Consider the following 25,854-nt stretch of genomic DNA (forward strand, 5'->3'; position numbering starts at 1 on the left):
ATCCAGTTATTCCTACAGTACGGTGGTGCTATTGTTTCTGTTCTGAAATATGCTGAACCACATCAGACACCAGCTCCCTGGTGGTGTTTCCTGATCATTGCTGCATTCCCAACTTGTAACATAATATTAGGAGAAAGTGCCCTCTGCCAGCATGTGCTACTCTGCAGAGGAAAGACGACTCCTGTCTATTGTTGAGGTGCCTGTTTGCCAGTAGGGGTGATCATCAGTTTGGCGTGTAGGAACAGCGTCGTCCTTCCCCCACCTCCTCTTTTTTTTTTTTTTTTTTTTTTTTTTTTACTTCTAGCAGAAGTGCGGATGTGAGTTGCATATTGATACGGAACAGGCCGCCAGTTTTGTTTTTTTGTGTTAGTTTTTTTTAAAGCAATGCGTGCTTAGGCAATGCTCGTTGTGTGGAGCTATGAATCCAGAGGAGCAGACGGTAACGTGGCTGATCTCACTGGGAGTGCTCAGCTCGCCCAAAAAGAACATAGCGGACCCGGAGGAGTTTCTGAAAACCTCGCTGAAGGATGGGGTCGTCCTGTGCAAGCTCACGGAGCGGCTCATACCTGGCTTCACTCCCAAGGTGAGTTGTTGATTTAAGTCACTTTAAGTCAACAAATGCATAAACGATCGACGGCTCCTGGTGAAAGGAAGGGAGGGGTTTGATGAAAAAAATACCGACAAGAACTTCTCCTCCCTGCAGCGGGCCTTTTAGTTTTTTTTTTTTTTTTTTGGCTCAACAGTACTGAGCCCTTTTTTAAAGTTTTAATAGTCGCATGTGCGTTTGATATAAAAAGCCTTATGCATTGAATTACAGCTGCATTGGTTGAGTTTGCAATTGGGAGATTTATAAGATGTGGTTTCCTGTGAAGCGAGGAAAATGTTCCGCATTCTTGACATGAGTGACTCGGTGTGAACACCCACCAGAGAAAACAGGACACACTCAGTATGAAGTACTGCATGAAGCACTGGACACAGACGCAGCTTGTACACAACTTTTTTTGACGTGTTTTTACCCAACGTTTACAACACGCTTTGCTTGTTAAGGTGACAAAGTTGTTAATGACAAATAACAGTTGCAGAGACAGTTCGTCACTTCCTCCTGGACGGCGCTCACCGACTCGACCTCCCCTTTGAAAAAAAAGAAAAGAAAAAAAAGACAAGCTGAACTAGAATAAAACCGGAAGTAGTAACTTCTCTCTTTTATGATAAACTCCCCTGCATGGTTGTCGCTCTTTCTGTTTGATTGTCATAAAGTCTGGACAGTTAAAAAAACAAAACATATTTGTCCTCTTTGTTTCATTTTTGAACGTCACATACCACCGGTAATAAAACTTTATTTTGAAAGTTTGCAAAGGGAGCGGAAGTTCTGCTTAAATCCGGTTACTTTGACTATTCTGTGTTGTTAATGCTTATGTATGCGCGAAGGGGACGTAGACAGAATCCAGTTATTTAGTTGACTGCAGGTTACCACTTTGCATTGTTACTTTTGATGTGTCACTGAAATGACAGCAGATACGAGCTTGTGTCACATGTCTGTCTGCTGTAGTCTTCTAAGCCTCGGTTTGTGTTTATATATTTATTTCATGTGTGTGTGTTCAGTATTGCCAGGATCCGAGAACTGAAACCGACTGCATTACCAATATCAAGGAGTTTTTAAGAGGATGCTCGTCCCTGAAAGTGGAGGTAAGTAGTTTTTGTGTGCAAAAGTAGGATTATTATTTGACATGGCCTGCTCTCTCTTTCATTCTCTCTTTACTTAACCATCTGAGCTCACTGCAGTGTACAGTGTGGACTTAAACTTGTGTTGTGATCTGCTTACCCTGCTGACATCTGTTTTCCTCGCAGTCCATGCTGTCACTCACTCCCACTCCCCAGACAATGAGGGGAACTGCTCTGACTAGTTGTTTTCAAATGGACACAACTAACTTTTAAACAGTGTTTACTTCCTTTTTAAACTCAGTTTCTCTTTCTTACTGCATCGACATTGTTAGTGGTTTGTTTTCTGCAGGTGTAAACAACCCCCTGGTCATACACTGCAGGGCTATTTTGGTAAAAAGATGTTCAAATCATTCACAGATGTTGGGAGTTTTCCCTGTCTCTGTACCAGCCTGTTTTCTGCCACACTGGACAGTCATTTCTCCTCCAGCTTTATAAATAATACTTTCTGGTTTTGGGTCACATCAGTTGGTTTCTTTAAACAGCTAATTGAGTCAGAAAGCTTGGCTCAGTGGAAAGTCAAGTGGTTCGGTTGTCCTGCACAGCTGGCTTGTTATGTCTGGGAGGTCCCCTTTGCTTTTATCCACCAACTCTGCCGTAGCCCATAATTACACTTTTTGTGGCCAGCCAGTAGCTCATCGGCAGAAGTTTTTGCCTTTTGTCCAATTTAAAAGTCGGGGGATGTGTGTGGTGTTACGGCAAGCCCTACCCACCCATCCTTTGGTCAGTGATGTGATCGTGGTTAGAGAACTTTTTCTCCCTTTTTTTTCTTGCCATAGCAAATGGTGGCTGCTTGTCCTGTGACTGCACAAAGAGGAGCAGTCATACTGCTTTCACTTCTGCACTGAGATGAAGAAAGAGGAAGCACCAATTACCGCCACATTAAGGCCACAGATTTTTATGCCGCGTTAAAAAACTGCATGAGATTATTTATTTGTTCTGATTTTACACACTGATACTGTCATCCAGAGTAACATGTATTCATAACATGACTCATTGAAACTGCTGGCTCTAAGCATGGGCAAGATGTTCATACTGGCTACAGTTATTTCTGATCAATATTGTGATGCAAGACCTACATGCTCCATTTTGTTTCATCAATACAAATGGGTTTTCCAGTATTTTCTACTTTTTAAACCGGTTGTACAAGATCATTTTGCTTAATGTCATGTTCTAGATTTTTTACATCATGAAAAGTAAGCTGAGTAAATCTAGATAGTCATGTAGACCCTAAGGTTGATCCTATAACCAGAGATGTAACGGTCACACTTGATTTAAGTCTAGATGAGGTTTTACATAACCCATCACCAAGGCTGTACTACTCAAACTCTATATTTAAGATGTTTTATTTAAAATGGGAAACCTTATCTGTTAGAGGAAAGAAGATAGCTGTCTGAGACACAGTGAGCAAGCAGCTTGAGTGTGTGTGTGTATGTGTGTGCGAGCATCATTGTGTGCATGCAAGTGCACAGCAAATTGCAAATGGGTCTGGCACTGTCTGTTTTATTAGAAACCACTAAATTGCAAAATATAGGTCATGCTCAACATGTCACTTTATATCTCTGTCTCTTTGTGTGTTTAATTATGTGTGTGCGTCTCTATTGTTTGTGCTGTCCCTGTGTCCACTTAGCAAGCTTTACGGCTCAGATATGTGCTATCAGTAGAAGAAATTAAATTTGACTTACTCTTTCTCCACATCTAATGGATTCCAGCTTGTATAAACTGTGTTTTTTTGGGGGGTTTTTTTGGTCTGATGCCATCTTCTCTGTTCCTTTTCCATCCAGGGGTTTGAACCAGAGTGTCTATACACTGGTGAGAATTTTGGCAAGGTGCTGACCACTTTGCTGGCAGTCAACTTTGCCACACAAGGTAAGAATTTTGCAGTCTCTCTCTATGTGCGTCCCGTCCCTCATATCGGGGGATTCTGGATGAAATGTGTCCTCTCTGAAAGAAAAGCATTAAATTGAAGAGATTAGTAGCATTCAGTCTCATGTAACGGTATTCTCATGTGTGAAAATAAATCATGACTTCAATGGAAGTCTGTATATTTCGCTCCCTCCCCTGACACTGGATGCAAACATTCCAATACACAAGCTTTGGTTGTGAAAAACAGCAAATGTAGCAACATATTAGCAGGTGATTCCACATGGATGTTCTATGATGGTGGTCATTTTTCACAAACTTTGTCCATGCAGCCATTGTAAATCATGATTTTGTGTGTGTGTGTGTGTACCCGTGGGCAGCTGGCATGGCAGTGTGTGTTTGTGTCATGCTGGGTGCCATATTTACTCGTGTGCATCCATTGATACACCCTTAATAATATCCTCTTTTGTTCGTTACATTATTTGACATTTGGATTGAGCTCAGAATGAAGCTGAGTGCATTATGTTTGTAACACACACACACAACCATACACACATTTCTCAAGAGCATTTATTCAATAAGGACGCAGCATGAAATGGTTTGCCGTGCAGCAGCCCCATAGGCTAATTACTTTGCTTGAGAGTCCTTGTTTTGAGGGGCACTGAAGAGGTTATACCATTCTCCCTTTTTAGTTTCCGACTCACAGCGGCCAGAAAACCAGCAGCCTTAGAATTATCTAGTCAGCGTTTCTGGATCAATCTGCCACCTCTGCGTGCCTCGTGATAAATTATAATGTTCCAGGCTATTTGAGAACACGTGTTTGCGACATTACTGTTGGTAAACAGGGTAATGTGAATATGCCTAAATGACAGTAAAGAACGGAGCATGATATTAGCGTTGCCGCGCCTCATAATTATTTTCTTCTCTGATTAATTGATTACTCCATAAATGAAAGGTGTATAACCCAGATATTGAATGTACAATGAAGTACAACAGACAAAGGCACCAAATCTTCACTTTTCATATGCTAGTTCTTGCAAATATTTGGCATCCTTGCTTGATATATTACTGAATTGATTCATTGCCGAATGGTTTTTGACCCATCAATTAATCGGCTAATTGTTTGAACACTAAATGATGATATCGTCCTTTGGGGATATATTACACTTGCTTTGACTTTGTTAATGCATGATAATTCTCTAGAGTGCACTTAAATGAAGGGGAAGACACAGTGCTACAGTGTGAGATGTGGACCAGAAGCCTCCGTCAGTACTCTGGCTCTGCTTGATATGCAAATCTTTTATAGGCTGGCTGTGCCCAGCAGCTGTTCTCCCATCTTCAAAAGTGAACTTGATTTGAAGTGGATTAGTTACAAGTTAGTTGATGTGATCAAACATAAGAGGCCTATGTGTTTTCATTCGTTATCCTCTTCCAAGTATGGCTTTGCTCCTGACATTTCTCTTCTCAGAATCAATGTTTGTTCAGGGTAAATGCTTTTGAACATAGCCCGCATACGTAAATAGCTTTGGTAACCACAGAGCATAGCTGACAGAAGGGCTTGTTAGGCTTCTCTGTGTGTGTGCGTGTGTGTGTTGGGAGTGGCATGTGGGATTCACCATGAGCCCAACCTGCAGTACATGTGGTCTGTCCATTCTGCCCTCGGTGTCACTTTCATCATATCAGTTAGCCCTCCCTGACGTCTCAGCATATGGACATCAGTAGGGAATCTCCAGCTTTTTTTCTCCATACATTACATAGAGTTCCACATGATCTGCTGATGAAACAAGATTACATGAAGTGTTAACATAGGACATTTTACTGCCTGTTAGTGAAAGTGCACAGTAACATTTGTCAGTTTTATTGCCGTGATCTGAACTCCTTATTGGATGTGTATAAGAGGTTATTAAGGCTAATGGGGTACTGTTATTTATTTTCTGTCTTCTGTGATTTGCACACGGATTAGACAGTGGACTTGGCGAGCATCCAGTTGGCATTTGATGGGTAGTAAGGTATGTGTTTCCGCTTGTTAGCTCGAAAGAGGTTGCAGGGCTGCCATGTGTCACTTTTCAAGTGAGTCCTAGCGACAGAATTGATAGCTGTGTCAGTGGACTTCACTTCTGCTGCAGGACAGCCGGCAGCCACTGACCCTAAATCACTGTAAATCTGCTGCAGAGGCTCAGTGAAGACTCTGTAGAGGAGATGCGTGACAGTGACATAAATTAGATTTTTATATTTCACTGAACTGCACTTCAGATAAGAGACAGGTGTCAAGTAATCAGAATAAATAGATTTGCTGAACCAACACTTAGACAGCCTTAGCAATCACTGATACATACTTTGTATTGTAATCTAAAGAATGCATCAAGCCTCTCCTCTTTGAACTGTTTTATTTTATTATGTAGTCTTGTGCCAGTTTTGGTTAAATCAGACGATTCTAACAGGCATTGTAAATCTGTAGCCCATGTGTGTGTGTGTGCGTGTGTGTGTGTGTGTTTTCTATCCTGGGGCTGTGCAAAGCAAAGGACCAAACTCACATGATTCATCATCAAGATGTCAGCACCCAAAGTATGAGCACCTGCATCAACTGTGATGATGATGATGGTATTTGTGTGTTGTTGGGGAAGTTGTTCCCCCTGATGAGAACAAGGCCAGGGAACCACAAATCAATGTAACCAAAGTCAAATATGATCATATTTCCTTTGTGTGTGTGTCCACAGACTGTGCTGCTGAGAGGTCATGTTCGCAGTCCGGTGCTCACTCTCCTAACCAGTCGACGTCTTCACACACACTCTCCTCTGCCAAATCCAAAGGCTCTCTGCGTAGACAATCCAAATCAGTGGTAGGGTACCTTCTGTATTTTCTGTTATCTGCTCACATTTAACAGGCTTGTTCACTTTCCACATATTTCACATTTTAGTTGTTGTTGTTGTTTACCCAAGATGACTACAGATTTCATTCTCTTGCATAATGAAGAATAATTTTATCAATAGAAGCACAAAACATTTGCCACAAAGCCAAATTTAAAAGCAATATATGCAGGTTAAAGATAGATTTTATAATGCACCCTATATATGTACAAACATACAGATACTGTCGCTGATACACCCAATGAGATTTGTGTTTGACCGTCTCTCCAACAGGAGATGTCTGAGAACGGTGGAGGGGGGCAGCTGTTGGTGAAGGCTCGCTTCAACTTCAAGCAGAACAATGAGGATGAGCTGTCATTTAATAAAGGGGACTTGATCCATGTGATGCGGCAGGAGGACGGCGGATGGTGGGAGGGCACACTCAACAGCAAGACAGGCTGGTTCCCCAGCAACTACGTCCGGGAGATCAAACCCTGCGGTGAGTTTGGCCACGCGATCAGGATCATGGATTCCTGAGTAGGATGGTGCTGTACGTTTCAAAAGGAGTTTATTGTATAACATTTTGCATATCATACAAAATATGCATTTACATAATTTGCATTTAACATCTTATTTTGGAACTGTAATGATGGTGCTATGGTAGAGTTTGATGATGCAGTGGCATTTTTCTGTTTTAAAAAAAAAAAAAGGAAGCTTTGATGAAAAATAGTCGTGTTGCAAAATACAAAGCAGCTTGGTTTAGGTTCCCGGTCAGGGAGGGAGAGCATAACGTGTTTTACATAAGCATGTTGCAACACTTCTTTCGAAGTATAATAATAGATAAGATGGGGTTAAAAGATAGAATTCTGAGGTCTTATTAGTTTGAAAAAAAGGTTTTCGTCATCATCTGAAGCTGATTTCCCTAAAATAAATATTTTTTCATGCCCCAGTGACGGAGACAGATGTGTCCGGGGCCACTATGTTTTTGGGTTGTCCATCCGTACATCAGTCTGTACGTCTGTCCGTCCCACTCTCATGAACATGATATCTCATGAACGTCTGGAGGGAATTCTTCAAATTTTGCACAAACGTCCACCTGAAATCAAGGATGAACTGATAAGTTTTGGTAGTAGGGATCAAGGTCACCGTGACCTCGAGAATTCATATACTAATTATGAAAATTTATGTTTAATAGGAAAAGTTATGAGGTGATGACATTTTGGACAGACATGGAAGTAATATAGCTGAGGAAATGATATATATATTCATTACAGACGGGGGGTTTTTTTTTCATCTATTTTGATCATTATAATGAATTAGCTCTGAGAAGCACTCCAATCCTTTTTACTTATCTCCTCTACAGAGAAGCCTTTGTCTCCTAAAGGCACTCAGCTGACCAAGAACTACTACAGTGTGGTGAGTCAAATTCATGTAAAACATGAACAAATATCATTATTCATTATGTAACTTAGATTACACAAAAAAATGTTTTTATGTGGAATCTTGATAATACATGAAGCAGGAATTCATACATTTCAAATCAATTTGTCATTCTTAAAGCTTGACTGTCAAAATACTGCCAGCTCATACTGACTTATAGTGACTATTTTACATATTTGTTTTCTTCATTTTGTTCAATTTAGTTTAGTTATCTAGTTTGTTACCTCTCAATTTTGAAACCCCGCTCTTTCAGCGGGGCCAAACATTTTCTCACATTTTAAGTGAACTAAAGATAACGAGAGGACTGACGAAGTATTGTGGACTAATATAAACAAACATAATCCATATTTTCATAACTATGAACTAGTTTTACCTGGAAAATTTTACTTTTTTTTTTTAATCTGCCAACATTAACTTTTCTGCTGATTGTGCTGCTTTTGCAGGTGGTACAGGACATCTTGGAACATGAGCGGGAGTTTGTCAAAGAATTACAAACAGTGCTCAGCTGTTATCTACGACCTCTAAAGGACAGCGACAAGTAAGAGCAACGAAAACGAGATGTTACAGATATATTAATGGGCAAAATGCATCATCTAATCCAGAGGGCAATGTGTAATTCTATATGTGTATGCTATGTATGAAATTAACATTTCAGAAATAAGTCACTATTCTTGAATTTACTGAAATTTTAATTGATGTTAATTGATTTCTTTCATCATGCCTGATATAAAACAGTCGCTATTGTCTCCACTGACTTTAAACATGTGTGTGTTCAGGCTGAGCAGTGCAGACAGCGCCACCCTCTGTGGAAACCTGGAGGAAATACTCACCTTCCAGCAGGGACTGTGTGTGGCTTTGGAGGACTGTACCAAGTAAGTCATGCTGGACACGGACCTTCATAGAAACTTTTTGCAGTTGGGTCAGTTTTTTTTTTTTTTTTCAATAAACTAATCTTAGTGGAGAGGAAAGATTGGACCACAGTGTGAACCTGCTGTGCTTGTATTGTACGTAATCAAATGCCTTTTAGAAGACCATTCTAGTATTCATTTAGATTTTATAGGAGTCATTTACTATACTGCACACTCTGACTATACCTTGCTTCCAAGTGTTCCGCAAAGCATTACGTACTTGATTACATTTTTTCAGTCACTTTCTTCCTCCCAGACATTTCCTCCTATTTATTTCTTCATGGCTCGGTTACCAACTTGCAGAGATTGAAAAAAAAGAAAGAAATTGAAATAGGTAATCCATCATAGTCAACATGCAGCCCAATATATTTACTATGGCCTCTGGAAACAAATTCCTTCAAGATAAAAAAAAAAAAACATTCATACATTTAGAAGGTATGGTATGCTTTGGGGAAATGGCTGGTAGGGATGTGAAGTATCTAGAGTTTTTGAAATACAGCAAAATATATAATTTAAGTTTAAGGCCAGGGAATAGCTGTCAAATTCAGTTTAAGAAATTCTTAACATATTACGATTTTTTTTTGGTGTCCTTTTAGTCCGATGAGAAATCAGTTGAATTTCAAAGACCGGTATTTTGCCAGAACGATCTTCTGTTTTACCTTTCAGTAAAACATCTTTGACAAAATCAAATGTAAGTCGCCCTAAATAATGACAGCTTTTCAGTTATTTGGAAATTATTCAGTACATCATCACTGCAAACTTTTTTACTCTCTCCATATCTTTCTTTTGTCTCTCATATCTCTTGTTATTCTTTCCCTAACCCTTTTCGTTCTGTCTTTGCAGAGTCCCAGAGGGCCAGCAGCGAGTGGCCGGCTGCTATTTAAACCTGATGTGTCAGGTCAAGAATCTGTACCTGGCTTACTGTTCCAGCCATCCTTCAGCTGTTTGCATCCTCACTGACCACAGGTCAGTCATACCAGAGCCGTAACAAAGACAAGTCTGATTCTTAATTGTGAAGATATTTTGAGAATTTGAATGGTGCAAATGTAATAGCCCTGCTGTCACATACCGACTCTGTTCAGTCATTTGGCCTAATTTTCAGGCATTTGATTGTCCTAAATGTGCCTCATGGTGGTAGACTCACTCAACTCATGAAGGTTACAACTATGTAGTAGTACATGTTTTTTTTCCAAAACAGAAACAACATCCTTCACCCTATCTTAAACCAGCAGGGTTCACAAATTGATTACTGGGGTCATAACAACTGGGATTTCCTAGGTAGGAAACAAGAGAAAAATAATATTCTCCTCCACAAATTTGGAGTTTTGTTTGACCCCTTCCTGCCCCTAAAATGTATTCAAATGAAACGGTCTGAGAAGGAATAATGACTATTTGATTGAGTTGCTCAAAACTCAGACATGCAGCCTGTAATGTGTTAAGGGGTCAAGGGCAAAAAAGGTTGGAAACCATAAACATAACCAACCTAAATGCCCTCAGACTTTGCTTAATCACTAGTCTATTTCACAGTAATGTGTTTCATAAATTTGAGAAGAGTTGACAAGGTTTATTGATACTTTAACTTCCAACCACAAGGTGTCAGCCTTCCCATTCGTAAATAACCAGGGGGCTGAACTCAGTATGAGCAGTTACACCGAGTCCTCTGAGTGCTGAAGGTTTCCTTCAACCCTGTTTCTATTAAAGAGCATCATTCTCATTAAGTGGGATCGGCTGTTATTAATCTGTTTTGCATAGATCATTGTGTCTGTGAAACAGCAAACATTGTTTTATTGATATTGAGTAATGTAGAAGGAGCTTGTCAGATTCTACATAGTGAGCTGCAGATTAAGTTGAATTACACACAGGAAGCAGACTGTTGACAGGATACATTGTCATTGTGGTTATGTAGACAGGCAAGCGAGGCGCTTATTTCTCAGTAAGCACATTTGCATTTCAGTAGCAGGAGCCTTTTTTTGACATTCACATTTACTAAATGTTAGAAGTTACTGTTGCTACAGGATGCCGTATGTTTGAAGTGTTGTATCATGGAAACTTGTGAATGGTGTTACTTTCAGAGCCCTTTTTTAAGTTTGCAGTGAAGTGAGAGTATTGCAAGCTGAAAAATGCAAAAAACGATTTGTGCTGTCTGTTTAATGTTATTATCACCATTACAGTTATCTGTGGGCCATTCTCGCGTGCACACCAGGTGTGATATGCGGTGTGTTTTTGTAACCGTGTTTGTGGTTCTTATAGCAAAGACATATGAATGGAAACGTAAATAAGTGGTTAGACATTTTTAATTTCATGGGTTCACAGTCAAGAAATAAAAGCTTTTTATAATGCAGCAAATCAGTATAATATATAGTTTTGCCTTTTTAAAGCATTGTTTTTCAGTGATGTGTTCAGTGTGTGTTTTTGTAAATGTATCTTTGCTGTGGATGCTCATATAATGCTCATTGTGTGGAAAGAAATTGCTCCTTTGGGCACATTTAATCTATTTACATATCTATTTTCCACTACACCTACATAGATAGCATATTCGTTAATATATTACTCTCTTGCAATATATAGCACATCCGAAATTTGACAAGATGATAAAACCTTTTCCGTGTGCAAAATATTTAAATCCCTTTGCTACTGTGTGTATACCATCTGGACAGAGATTTAAAGAAATTTATAAACTACATTTTCATCTTAATGCAATGTGTTGTGGAAGCATGAATGTCTTTTTGGTACCATCAAGTTCCCATCATCATAAATCTGCATCTTTGAATAGTTCTAGAGCCTTGACCCGTACAGTCGGGGCTGCTGCCCTGTACACTGTAGTTTACCCTGTAAAATAACCTAAACTGAGCATAAAAAGTGTTTGTTTTTGTGTGTTTAACAGTGAGGAACTAGACAAGTTCATGGAGAGCCAAGGAGCCAGTTCCCCAGGGATCCTGACCCTGACCACCAGTCTCAGTAAGCCCTTCATGAGGCTCGACAAATACCCCACGCTGCTGCAGGAGCTGGAGAGACATGTGGAGGTATAGTAGATAGAAATAAACTAAATAATGTCTAAATATATACTGAAATGATATGTAATTAAATATATTTATTTTAATAGAAGAATTTAAAATACAATCAGAATGTTTGTTTTATGTCTGTAATGTTTATCTGTAACAACAGTTTAGACAGCTTTTAAATTTTGTAGATTGGATTTTTCCCCAACAACTAAACAGACACTAATGTCTGACAATGTATGTCAATGGAAAATTAAAAACCCTTAAGTCTGTATCTCTTGCGTATATTACAGCCTACATAGTATAAGCTGAAACATTTAGAGTTCGGCTGCTATGTTTGTTGATGTGTTGTTTTATTTCCTCCACAGGAAGCCCACCCGGACTATGCTGACATTTTGAAGGCAACAGCAGCATTTAGGAACCTAGTGGTAAGTCTGGAGACGTGCAGAGGGTTCTGCATGCTTAAACTAGTCTCCAACTATATTATCTTTGTTCATAATCACCAGGGATTTGTCCTTTTCACGGTACAGAACAAGGCTGAGTTAAACAAGTTGTAGGCCTCTCATGTTCATTCTCAATTATTGGGTTGTAATTTTTTATTTTTTTTTGTCAATTTATCTATTTAGCTCCTCGAAAAAATGTAAGATACTGCTTTGTATCAAAGAATAAAATGTTGCTTAGAGCATAGGTAGATAGTTTTTTTTTTTTTTGCATCATTGTGTGAAATTCCAAAATTACGTTTCAGCATTTCAAGTGGTCCGAGAGAAAACAGACTTTTCCTCGCCTCCTCTTGGCTCTGTTATTAGGCTTGAGAAAGTTTACCCCGTGATGGGAGACTTTGGCCAATCACAGGTCATTTCAGAGAGAGGGCATATTGGCAGTTATACAAATGCACGTGCACATGCACAGCCCTTAAGATGGCCTCGGAGCTTGCTGGGATGTGTCCTGTCTGAAAAACTCAAATGGTTAACATGTTGAATTAAAATATACAAGATTATTAACCCATAGACCGGCATGCATAAATGGTCAGACATGTTCTCTGTGGTTAACCGCTGACATCCATACTGCCGACCCCAGCATTAAGTTAATTTGCTTTTCAGATGTATGTTTAGTCTCTAATGTTAATTATCTGACCTTATCACTCAAATTAAATCAGTCTCATGTTTGTGACTATTTGTATACATTTTATGATGTTGACTTTGTTGTCAGACGGGTAACAAACAAATGACAGTGTAACGTAACATAGCAATAGATAAACAAGCACAGCGTTGGCAAGAGGGTGAAATAAATGGAGGTGTGTGCTTCATGTTGATGATCATGTTGTTCCTGCAGTGGGTGTGAACTGAAATGCCATCTCAGAAGAGTTGGATTAGAGACAAATGACCGCATTGTACCTGAGTGAACATCACTCTGAGACACAGTTTCCTCGGTAAAGCTGTGGAGTTTCTAGTAAGAATAGATGAGGTGACTCACATGTCTCTTTAGCAGAGTTGCACAGGAAAGCAGGAAAAAAAAAAACATCACCCAATACTGACTGTTGTAATTTGCAAGTTTCATTTTTCTTTGTGTTTTTAAGTGCGTGGTTTGGGTGGGCAGGGGCTTATGAAATGCTAGTTACACCTCTGCAGCTCTCCGTGTTCAGAACCTCATTTTCGCACGATGTGCCGTGGAAAGTGTCATTTTTCCTGTTTGAGGAGGGAGAGCCCCTGCACAGCACCTGAAAACGTGCTACTTTATGTTGCAGGTTACTCCATATAGTTATGACAAAGAGGTAAAAAAAAAGAAAATGTACACATAAATATTGAAGTAAAGGGTAACATTTTCTAAAGCTGTCTCCATAGTGGGAAAATATCCCTGCTGCTCATTACTCAATATTTCAAAAAGACAAGAAAGCACCTTGTTTTGTACGAGGGTGTCTGACATATTTGACATTTTGGTAATTGGACTGGAACTCATCAAATCCAGTAATCTAAAAAAAGATATGAGCAAAACTAATTCCAGATCAGCTCAATTATTTTTCCAATTCTATCCAAAGTAGTCTTTTATATTTATATATATATATATATATATATATATATATATATATATATATATATATATATATATATATATATATAAATGTTACTGTTGTAATGAATTATAAATATTTTTGCATCTTCATAGACTGAACGATGTGTGTGTGTTTGTGTTTAGACGCAGTGTCAGGAGCTGCGGAAGCGCAAGAACCTGGAGCTGCAGATCTTATCAGAACCAGTGCGTGGCTGGGAGGGAGACAGCATGAAGAGCCTGGGTCACGTGGCCTACATGTCCCAGGTCCACGTAAAAAATGGGTCCAGTGAGGTGAGAGATGTGTCGGGTATGATGCAGTAAAAGTAAAAGAAAAGCTGTAGATTAGAATCACCTGTGTTTTATTGAGTCAAAGAGGATAAAAAGAAGGAAAACTCAAAGGATTTATTGCATTGTGAAGCACAACCTTTGCTTTTGCATGCACAGAGAAGACTGTAAGAAGGACTTGATCTTATTTTATCATCTATAATATACTTTGGAATAATGGAGGCATTTCATATTTAGAATAATCATATCCATTTCTCAATGAAGCCTGCTGGGTACCTCTCCCGTTACCATGTAACATATACTTTATTAGCAGTTAGACATGCAGTTCTCATAATTTCACAGTAAAAAATGTTTTGTTTTTGTTTTAAAATTTAGCCAATAATCCAGACAGCTAAATGACCCTAAATAGTTCACGGAATGTGCAATAAATCTTTTGTTCCTTCATGAGTCCAAATTGAGATCAGGCCAATTCTTATTGGCTAATATCTTCACAGCCTGCATGCTTTTATCTTTTATCTTTATATGTCATATATTGTCCTAGATAGAGAATGCATGGGGTGTTACAGGTAAGCAGACAGAGGAAGTGTGAATGGCACCTCGACGGGAAGCGCTCTAGATTAGTTTTGACTAACACCACGCCCTGATGCCAAGAAGTGTGTCATTATTTAAAACAAATGTGGAGCATTTAACTTAGCCTAAATGTGTAATAGGGTTCCCAATGAACTGTTAGTGCAAAATGAGGGCCTTGTTTTTTGGTAATTCAACATCCCCCTCATTTGTTAAAGCAGAAACCTATGTAGGCCACACACATATTGAAACACCATCTCCTCTTTATTGTGTGATTTCTGTGGAGGGGTCGACTTTGAGTCGGTGGTTGTAAGAAAGCCCAAGATAGACATTTGGATTCACCCTCTTTTATGTTTTTTTCTCTGCTAACTGCTTTCCAACCACCATACTCATCACCATACCAACCATCTTGGCAGCCCATCTTATTTTCCATCTATATAACAATCAACAACCTGGCCAAGCCAGTTCCTAGTTGCTAACTTGAGCTAAAATATGCTAGTGTCAGCTATAATGATGGTTTTGCATCAGAAGGAGTTTCCTTAACTAGAACGCAATTGATTTATGACAAGCAACATAATGAACAGGTTCAACTGCAGCCACCTTCCTTTCACTGATTGCATAAACTAAGTCATTTTTGTCCTTTGTTTGCAGGAAAAAGAGGAGCGCTACTTGATGCTTTTCCATAATGTGTTAGTCATGCTCTCCGCCAGTCCCCGGATGAGTGGCTTTATTTATCAGGTGAGCGACATAGTAATACAGTATTTCTCCAACATCAGTCCTTCATGAGTATTATTTCCCATTTGTATGAGCAGTCATTTTTTTGGGCACATGATGTCATTAATTTAAGGCTATAACAAAATATAGTAGACATGTCCTACCTATGATATGGTGATATCTTATTTCCTCTCCCTTTGCTTGTTGCATTCAGGCTAGACTGCCACTGACAGGCACCACAGTAACAAGACATGCAGAGGATGCGGACAATGGCCACTACGCCTTGGACATTACAGGTTTGCATCTGAAGGGACTGTGTGTTCAAAAAACAAAGTTCTTACAGTGTCCAATCCCAGGGAACTAAATCATTCAACAAAACTTACAATTTTAAATGTAAAGTAACTGTCGAGGCAATCCTTCTCCCTGTCTAGTATTCATGCTGGTGGCTGTACACAGTTGAGAAAAAAGATCAGACTTGCCCTACTTTTTCAAAGTAAACCAGTTGCTTCACACATGGATATAGATAAAGCATTTGATTCAGATCATTGCTTTACTTCCACAATTAAGGCCTTTACACATTAATTAATTTGCAGTTCAATATATTTTTTGAACTAACGTTTTTGTCATGAATACTTTCGCATAGAACACGAATAAAGGCATCAAACATTCACGTTGTGCAAACCGGGTAGAGCTGCACCTGTATTCCAAACTAAGACGGCAAACTTTTAACCCTCATAGAGGCAGTGCATTCCAGATTCCACTCATTCCATACTTACCTTTCACAAAGTTGGCCACAAACATATACAATTCAGGCGGGAGTTTCGTATTTTTGTGTGTAGCTCCCGGTGTGTGAAGGACTTAAGAAATGGAAGTCACCAAAACATGTTGCTTTTCTTGCCTTACACTGTTATCTCTTTGTTTGCTGTATCTTTGTGTACAGGTTGCCCATTTTGCGTTTAATCGTGAACATTTGAAGTAGACTTAGACCTCCAAAAGACACCTGCATTTCACTTAATTAGCTTCTCTAGTTGTGGCTGTGACATGTTGACTTTTGTCAGCCATAGGTGACTTACACTGAAGGAAGTGTGTGTGTGCTTGGGTGTTCATGTGCTGCAGGAAGCATGATCGATCGTGTTACAGTGTTCTGCAGCAGTGCCCAGGAGTTACAAGAATGGCTAGAGCACCTTCAGCCCTTTACCAAAGGAGGAAGCCCTGCAGGAACCATCACAAAGGTCAGGACACACACACGTATACAGTGCACCGTCAAATCAATACCAAAAGTGAATCCTGCAACATGCTGAGGTGTGAAAAACATTAGATTCATCTTTCATCGCACGTCTATTCCCACACATTTGCTTGTCTTCTTTCCTTTGATCGTCTCATGTAGACTGTAGAAGGCAAACCACTGAGCATGGTCGGCACTGCAACTCACACGTCCCACCCGAGCAGCCTCAGCACCGCCAGTCGCGGCCCCCTGGAACCGCCAAAGACGAGCAAGCCCTGGTCTCTGAGCTGTCTCCGCCCCGCGCCCCCTCTCAAACCCTCTGCTGCTCTGGGATACAAAGAGGTAAGAGGTTGTAGAGTTGCAAAAACAAACCTACACAAGCTTGATATGCATCTTCTTTTAGCAGTACATTGTTAGTCAGAAAAAACGCAAAAAGTCCTCCACTTCAAGTCCCTCTCTTTGCCCCCTTTGCTGTCTCTTTATTCAGAATTCCACTCTCCTGTTTTACACAATACTTTCCACCGAACATGCAAATAACACAACTGAAGTTAACATACGCCTTTATTCTATAAATTTGACTATCATTGGCACATATTCAGCAGAATTTCTATGGTTATTTGGGTGGCGAATATCACCATGACAACCTAAAGTCGTTATCTATTGGAACGTCAGCCCCCTGTAATGTACTTTTGTATCTTAGTTCCAAAGTAGCCTTCAGTATTTATAGATTAATGTTAGATTTTTAACTTTTCTGCTGTTGCTGAACATTTGCATTCACCTTTATTGACTCCTTAGTGGCGTTCGACATGTTAACATAACTTAAGCTACATGTGGTCACAGACTCTAAAAACGTTGTACTGTGCCGTGATGACATTAGGAAAACCCGCCACATATGTAGAATAGTAATCTGCATGTGTGGGCCACCTAAATAAAGTACATGACTGAAAAGCAGCAACAAGTATTATTAGAATGCTATTAATAATGCAGTAAATAGAATAGATTTAACACAACTTGAACAGTGCCTGAAACATGACAGAGTGTGATTATGTTATAAGTAAGTTAATACCAATTACAAAGTTTAGTTTCAATTACAAAGTCTGACTGGCATTGAGTGTACCAGTGGTTAAAATCTACATTTGCTGTGGGGGTAATGGTGCTCTCACTCTGAAGTCAACGTGGGAGGTAGAAGCTTTCACAAAGTTTTCAGTCAGCTCTTTTAAACTTTCAGTTAGCATGGGCAGTCTAGGGATGTGTTGAATACAGTGCGTCAAGGTACTTTTTTTTCTTTTTTCTTTTAAAGCTCCAATCTAAAAATGATTTAATCTCTGTGCGAAATCAAACTTGTCCTACACAGGCTGATTCTTGTCCACTGTGAGAATGGAACCAAGCAGGCTTGTATATATTGGGCTCTTTTTCTCTGCCCTGCAAAGAATGCATGTATAGTCCTCTGAATGCATAACCTTCTTTCTGCCAAATTCTCCATATATCTCTCTTTTTTTTTACTTGAAGTAATCAACATATTCTGCATAAACAACGAATAGGTGAATTACAGACTGGGGTATAAAAATGTTCACCATTAACTCTCTATCACACCCTTCTCTCGTCGTATTTTTTCATGCACATTTCCCCTTTTTTCTCTCTTTCTCCATCCTGCCTTCTGTAGAGGATGTCTTATATCATGAAGGTAAGGTTAGATCACACTCTGTTTCTATCTGTGTGTGTGGGTAAGGATGTGGGTTAGGGGGTGGGGGTGGTATGCGTTTGGGACGGGGTTGCCTGTGTGTGTGTGTGTTTGCCCCAGTGTCGAGCTGGCATGCCATCGCTCTGTTTGCTTCACTCCTCTCTCATCGTCATCTGTTGGTTTCCTGTTTTCTGTGGCCCTGCGTGTCTGCTCTTTTTTTACTCATTCCCTCTATGGAGACAAGTTAAAGACAACCTTTCTCATGCAACAGTAGTAGACTACTAGTTTCTACTTGGGGTGCATCATTCAGCCCTGAGTTGGTTACTTTGCACATGTGTCACATCTGAATAATCAGCAGCCAAAATATGCTGTCATGGGTAAGATCATGTCTCTTTTTAAAGGGTAACACCAACTAAATTAAGAATTCCAATACGTTATTTCCATGGCCTAGGAAAGTTCAATCAATATTTGTGAACATGAGCTAATGTCTCGCTAAATCAATTTAAACATTTCAAATGTGTCCCAGATGATTTCCCGTTGCAGTGCAACAAACCAGTACCCTGTTTCATTTACACTCTCACAAGGATTATGTCTTGTCATTGTTAATGGTTTTATCACCAAATTGATACAAGACCCCTCCGAAGAGATATTGGTCGCTAACGTTAGCTAAGCAAAGTGCAAATGCAAATTTGGTTCATTGACGAACAAAGTAGCAAGTACTGGAATAAAGGCTGTAAAGGCCCAGAACTATTCAGACACATAAACTTTGCTGATTAGTGCCACCTCCTGACCATTATAGGAAACATTATCCAGCTAACGATAGCCCTCTGGAATATTATTCAATCTCATAAACTGTTTGATGGTTGGAAGAAGAGCATCAGCTTGGCGTTGGAGTTCCGTGACATAAAGACGGTTCCTTCTTTTATATTTTCCTTGTTGCAGTGTATGTGAACGACATAAGCTGACAAGAGATCAACATGGACCTGAAGCAATGCAATTCCATTCAATTGGTCTATTTATTGTCAATGGAGCAGTTCCATACTTAATACTTGATGACATCACAAATTTGAATTTGAGCACTCTAGTTTTTGAAATTGTCAGAGTTGTTCATGTTTACTAATAACATTGGACTGCCTTAGACCTTCATGTATGAATTTTGAAAATAGGCGTAGTTTCCCTTTTAAGTTGATTGCATTTTCCTGGAGAACCAGACTGAAGCTATGTTTTCCATGCATAGTAATGTGCAATTGTATTAGACATCACAATGATCCACATTCAATATCCGCCAGTTGGCTTTAAACAAAACTCCTTTATGTGTGCTCTATGTAGAGGCAGTTGTGTAACACGTCGGACAAAACAGCTTAATAAGGCGATCATATGTCTTAAAATGTCTCTCAAGTGGCCATAAATATCAATCTCGTGGCTGTAAAGTGACTCAAATTTCACAGAACATGTGTGCACTGCGCATATTTCACTATAGATGTACTCCAAGTAGGGTGCATTGCCGTGCGTAATTTAATTGCTCATCATCATACTCCACCTCTCCTCCCACTCTATACAATGAGAACACCAAACCAATGAGCAAAGAGCCTCAGTAAGAAAATGCTTTTTATGCTGTGCGCTTGCATTCAAGTTAATCCCTGAGCCCCTTCAAAGGTTGATGAGGTCAAAACTCAAGAAACACTTTGAATAGGAGTTTTGATTTCTTCAGACTTTTTCCCTTCTCAAAGCACCTTGGAAATAGGTGACATAATGCCATAAACCCCACTCTCCATTCAAATTCACCGTCAACTATTCCTCCTGATTCTTATGAGGGACTTTTAGGAGTCTGTGGAAGAGTTTGTGAAAGAGTTTTGTGAAAGTGGCAATTGCTCACCATCCGTTTTCCTATTGTGTGTTTGACTAAGCCTCTCATTTCCAGCGAAGGGCATGGGGCACATTACTTTATGTGAAGTATCATAAGACTATGACATTTATGTGCCATGAGTTACTCCACCCGTCTGAATTGGCATGATCACCGTGACTAAACCGCTATTTTCAGTGAGTTAATTATTCATAACACCTCAGCGTTTAATGTGCACAGGAGAGGAAACCGACATCGTGCTTGATTTCAAAAATGTTTGAGACCCTTAACTCAACCCGGCAGCAAAAACAAAAAAAAACCATCTCATTCATATAACCGCATCATTGTGGTTTGAGAGATTGTAGAAAATAATGTGATTACATCTCGGCTTCCTTTCCCATGAGTTTGCCACACTGTGTCCCACAGGTAAAGCTTGAATATGGCAAGCAATTTTTTAATCTTAACTTCCCAAACAGTAGTCCGTGTTGGGTAAAATATTCTTGATCTGACAAGTATCGTGACAAAAATGTGTGTTAAATTTTTGTTTCTTGATGCTACGTTAGGCAGGATAGCACTGATAGATGGCCAGGTTGGTCACAGTCATCACCAAACGCTTGCTGCCTTGTTTGTTGATAAAAATGTGTTCTTTCGATGTTGTTTGTTCATGAGGGATGCGCGCCCCCGTAAGCTTGCATTCTGTTTGGTTTGAAACCTCGGCTTTACAGGTGTGTGTGTGTGTGTGTGTGTGTGTGTGTGTGTGTGTGTGTGTGTGTGTGTGTGTGTGTGTGTGTGTGTGTGTGTGTGTGTGTGTGTGTGTGTGTGTGTGTGTGTGTGTGTGTGTGTGTGTGTGTGTGTGTGTGTGTGTGTGTTTTTAGTAAGAGATGTACTGAATTTGATATTGGACTCCTCCAGGACTCCAGCAAGAGCCCGCGGCCCATGAAGAAGTTCCTGCCAGGCAATAGGAAGAAAGAGCGGAAGCCCTCTGATGACGAGGTTCAAACGAGGAAAAGTAGGAGTTTTATCTTCCTATACAATGAGAGATTTCTTAATACAGGGAGTGTCAACTTATATAGTCATCGTATGTTCATTGCTTTAATGCAGTGTGTGACACCATCTGCTGAATGACACTCTTCTCTAGTTTGTATTTATGATATTGATCATCTCTGGTTTTGACAGGCACGGTGGCGCTGGAGGAGGACGCTCAGATACTGAGGGTGATCGAGGCGTACTGCACAGGGGCCAGTCTGCATCAGACCACCACAGGTGTGCGTTTATGTAAGGAAAAGGTTTCTTTAATGCACATCATCATCAGCTTGATACATCCATGAATCAACTCATTAATGTGTGTGTGTGTGTGTGTGTGTGTGTGTGTGTGTGTGTGTGTGTGTGTGTGTGTGTGTGTGTGTGTGTGTGTGTGTGTGTGTGTGTGTGTGTGTGTGTGTGTGTGTGTGTGTGTGTGTGTGTGTGTGTGTGTGTGTGTGTGTGTGTGTGTGTGTGCGGTGAGGAAAGAGTGCGTCCCTCAGGTGCTGCTGCCAGAGGAAGAGAAGATCATTGTGGAGGAGATGAAGAGCAACGGGCAGACAGTTATTGAGGAAAAGTAAGCATATTATTGCTTTTGACAAACTGCTTTATAAATATTTTAACTCTAATTCGATTCAGAAATGTGATATTGATCTATTTTAGGCTGTTGAGGCATGAATCTTCACACAGTATGACATTGTGTTGAAAGCCAGTATAACCTTAATATCCATATAGTGTTTTTACCTGCTTAATACATGAGCAGCTGTTTTTGTCTAGCAATACTTACTTGTTTTTGTATTTCTTTCAGGAGCCTGGTTGATGCTGTGTATGCTCTAAAGGATGAGGTTCATGAACTGAAAAAGGTAAGGGTGATTTTTGTTTGACTAATGTGCCTCCATAACATTTTTCAGATTAGTGGAAATACAACATCTAAAGTATACATTTATGTGTTTATTTTACTACACTTTGTCTAATTGTGTCTGTAGATTTCACCTAAATTCATACATGTATGTAAATATATCAGCAACATTTCCATGTGTTTGTTGACATTTTTGGGCTTACATTTAACCACATTTGGGCTTACAAATGTGGTTAAATGTACTATAGCCCAACCGATATTGGACTTCAATGAAACAAATCTGATGATAATTTATAAGCTCATATTTCTGTCTTTGTATCTTATAATCTTTTATTTTACCACCAAAGATGCATGCCTCTTTCCATTGTACAGTTTTCAACAGCATATAAAAGTGTATCTGGCCAAAAGGTTACAGTAAATTCATGAACATTTTTTTATAAAAACCCCCACCTTATATTAATATCAATTGAGCTACAGATATAGTACATCTGTCATAAACTTGTATCAACCAGTAATAACGGCTTGCTGATACATCAGTCAGTATATAGACTGTATATAAGAGTTTTTGCAAGCAAGTGCCATACCCCTTTTCCATAAAAAGTGGCATGTATATGCAGGGTTTTTTAATAAACTGGAAAACCAGTTGAAAAATGACTTATTTTTCATTGCCAGTAGACGAGTATTCCTTTCTTTTTTTTGTGTCATGTCTGACGTCACAAACGCGGCGGTAACAGGGTTAGTAAACAGTGAAAATGATATGGTGGTTACTTATTTTTATTTTACATTGTACTTATTCAGTCTCTTGTTCAAATCCTCAAACCTGAGCTGGCAATTGTTGGAACAGCGAAAAGACGAACAAAGACAGCTGTGATGAGTTTTATTTGGTTTCTGTCAAATCTGAAGTGTGTTTACAATGATCAGAGAGGTAAAATTACAGTTTCTGTAAATGGAGTCTGGTAGCTGTGAGGAGCACATATAATGATATATAATTTATTTTCACATCTCACTATGTGAATTAAGAGTTTATTTGGACCAAACCAGAGTTGGTGGCTGTCTCGTGGCTTTAAGGAGAGAGTATAAATTGTATTTATTGTATGTTATTAAATCGTAATAATTGTCCAAATCTCTGTTAATTTTATTTATTATGTATTCATTTGAATGAACAGATGTGAGTGGGTGTTAGTGGGTTTTTTTTGTCCAGTGGAAAAGGGGCTTAAGACATCCTGTTAATTACTGTCATTGTCTGTATGTTTCACAGGAGAATAAGTGGATGAAACAGTTCCTGGAGGAGGAGCAGAAATCTCGCAAAGAGCTGGAGAGAGTTGTTCGAAAACTGGCCAAGCAGAAGAATGATTGTGCTTGGGAAGACTGCGGCCACTGAACACATCCACACAATCATCCTCATTCTAGTGTGGCTCTGTGTGTGTGAGTGTGTGTGTGTGTGTGTGTACATTTATGTAAGCGTGCTTGTGGAGGGTCAGGTGTGTGTGTGTTTGTGTGTCTGTCTATGTAGCGTCTCCATATTTCAATCACACACAGCAGAGTGGAACTCCCCTCGCTGGTTACAATGCTCGGAGTTTCTACGTTTCAAGTGCTGGAGCTTGATTTTGACATTTTTGATGAAATCTGATCTGTCTTCCTGATCCAGCCTCACTAGAGGAGACCAGAAATATGCTTCTCCACAAAGCAGCAGCTCAGCTAAACATAGACTGGTGAAGTGGGATGTTTGGAACATACTGCCTCTTGGCGACTGGCACTGTGAACACTCTACCAACCAATGGGACAATTTTGGACGAGGAAAAAACCCAAGATCTTCATTGCTTCTTTCGCTTCAGTTGGAAATAGAAAAAAGGAGTACGAAGTCATCAAGTCCAATAGGTGTTCTTTTGCATGCACTTCCGTAACCAATGGGACTGATTTTCTTTTCTTTACATCATGACTTTTTTTTGTCATTGTCATGTTATATTTGTCATAAGGACACCCAGCGGGGAGATGGATTCATTGATTGATTTTTGTACCATTCTAGACATTCACATCACTAGTTTCCACTGGGTTTTGTTGGCGTTTAAGCAATTCAAACAGGTTAGCTCATCATGCTACATTTAGTTGTTTCCAAAAGCAGCCCTTGTCTGTTTATTAAAAACCTGCATGAATGTACAGTGTTTCTACAGTATGAATTCTGCATCAGAAATGTGATAATCGAGATATTCAGATATATAGTCCAAAGCTATCAGGGATGCAGCTGCTTAATAAAATAGAAAAGGCTTAACTATGTATCATAACGCAAATAATGACACCCCTACTCTTCTTACTAAAATATATTCAATTATGATTTTAACATTAATTGCATAGCCTTGCTTTATTTTGAATTTTAAAAGAATATTCATTATTTATTGTTCACCCAAGCATTTAATTGTGGTGTTAGCCTTATTGATATAGTTTTGCTGCCTTTTTTACATCTGTCCGGAATTTTATTAAACTACAATGCTGTGTAAAGGCAGGAATAAAACATCTTCGTTTTGGCCAAGGGAAATTTACATTTTTTCATCTCAAAAGAGAGAAAATGACTTTAATAATGAGTCTGACTTGAGATTTCAGAGTTGTTTTGGTTGCAGCCTCTGTGGCCTCCTAACAGGGTCCTGCAGAGCTGATGGAGACAGGAAATAAACCAAGAGATTTACTTGTGGGTGTAGAGTCGAGCTCAAATGTTCAAGTGCCTCCCGAAGGGGTTAATAAACTTAAGAGAGTTTAAGACCGGACTGGGACTAAATGCATGATTTATATTGAAAGTGTCACAGGTGGTTTGTTGTAATATTTCAGTAAGAATGACTCAAACTTAATGGGTATATATATCGGGTCTGAAAAACATACAGAGCTATGCATGCTATTTAAGATGCAGCCTCTTTACAAAGACCCGCTGCGGTACATTTCCTCATGAGGTTGAGTGTTTTTTTTTCACTGTCAACACTGTTAGCTACTCTTGCAGCACTGCAGAGCAGCTTTGGATGTTATTGAAATGCAATAAGTGACTGACTGACCTCCGGGTTAGTCTCAGCATGGAAGGCCAGATTTGGAGAAATTGCAATAATAAGAAATATAATTAACCCAATTTATTAACCAAAAAGGGCCAGACCATGTGGTTAAGCCACCACACTGTTAGACTTTTCATCATTTTCCATTTGCCTTTATTAAATCAAGTCTCTTGGTATTGATGATTGTTTAAAGATCACTGTCCAGGTCCCTATTTTCATCACGCATGATCCAAAATATTATAATATTGTAGTAGTGCGCAATCACTGTTGGGAAGTGCTGTTTTTTCGTTCACCTCTTTCCAGGGATGTAAGAGCACTGTGTAGGGTACAAGGCAGCACTGGTACTTCTGCAGCAGAGATGGTGTCTTGCTCAAGGGCACATCAGTTTGGAAAATGATGAGCTTTAATTGTTATTCCTAATGGGATGCTCAGTTAGCAGCCAGAATCTCTTCAGCGTTTCAGAAGCTCTGCTTCCTATAAAAATGTGTGTGTCTCTCTGATAACATGCTCCCTGTTGAGATTTACATTAATGCTGTTCCCGTATCCTAAATTGTTTTCATTACGTACCACATACTTTTGTTTTCGACTCCAAATATCCTCAGCGAGCACTTACTGGTGGGAGGTTGAGCTCCGGTTTCATCTTGTTTATCTCCAGACCACTGTGTGTATTGTTTTTGGAAGGTTGTTCTATGCAATTACTGTTGTTGCTACTATTGTAATGCTTTTTTTTTTTTCTAGACACTCTGTACTTTGTGTTTGGTATGGTCATTCTTTTATTAAAAGTTTAATATAATACTCTTTGAC

General features: G+C 39.4%; 1 protein-coding gene across 2 annotated transcripts; it reads left to right on the forward strand.

Moving 5' to 3' along the window:
- Positions 1-308: 308 nt before the first annotated feature.
- Positions 309-24,175, forward strand: arhgef6 (Rac/Cdc42 guanine nucleotide exchange factor (GEF) 6). 2 transcript variants are annotated; one of them, XM_054597098.1, is made up of 22 exons: positions 309-583; positions 1,603-1,686; positions 3,504-3,588; positions 6,300-6,421; positions 6,723-6,927; positions 7,792-7,844; positions 8,312-8,406; positions 8,645-8,740; positions 9,620-9,742; positions 11,661-11,799; positions 12,144-12,203; positions 13,969-14,115; positions 15,328-15,414; positions 15,605-15,686; positions 16,507-16,622; positions 16,778-16,957; positions 18,279-18,299; positions 21,052-21,148; positions 21,316-21,414; positions 21,637-21,736; positions 21,968-22,022; positions 23,277-24,175. In XM_054597098.1, the coding sequence occupies exons 1-22, from the start codon at positions 419-421 to the stop codon at positions 23,397-23,399; spliced, it is 2,334 nt and encodes a 777-aa protein (XP_054453073.1). In that variant the 5' UTR covers positions 309-418; the 3' UTR covers positions 23,400-24,175. The 2 variants fall into 2 exon arrangements, with proteins under 2 accessions (XP_054453073.1, XP_054453074.1); XM_054597099.1 differs by lacking the exon at positions 18,279-18,299.
- Positions 24,176-25,854: the final 1,679 nt, after the last annotated feature.

The sequence above is a fragment of the Anoplopoma fimbria genome, chromosome 4 (assembly GCF_027596085.1).
Source record: "Anoplopoma fimbria isolate UVic2021 breed Golden Eagle Sablefish chromosome 4, Afim_UVic_2022, whole genome shotgun sequence".
Classification (NCBI taxonomy): domain Eukaryota; kingdom Metazoa; phylum Chordata; class Actinopteri; order Perciformes; family Anoplopomatidae; genus Anoplopoma; species Anoplopoma fimbria.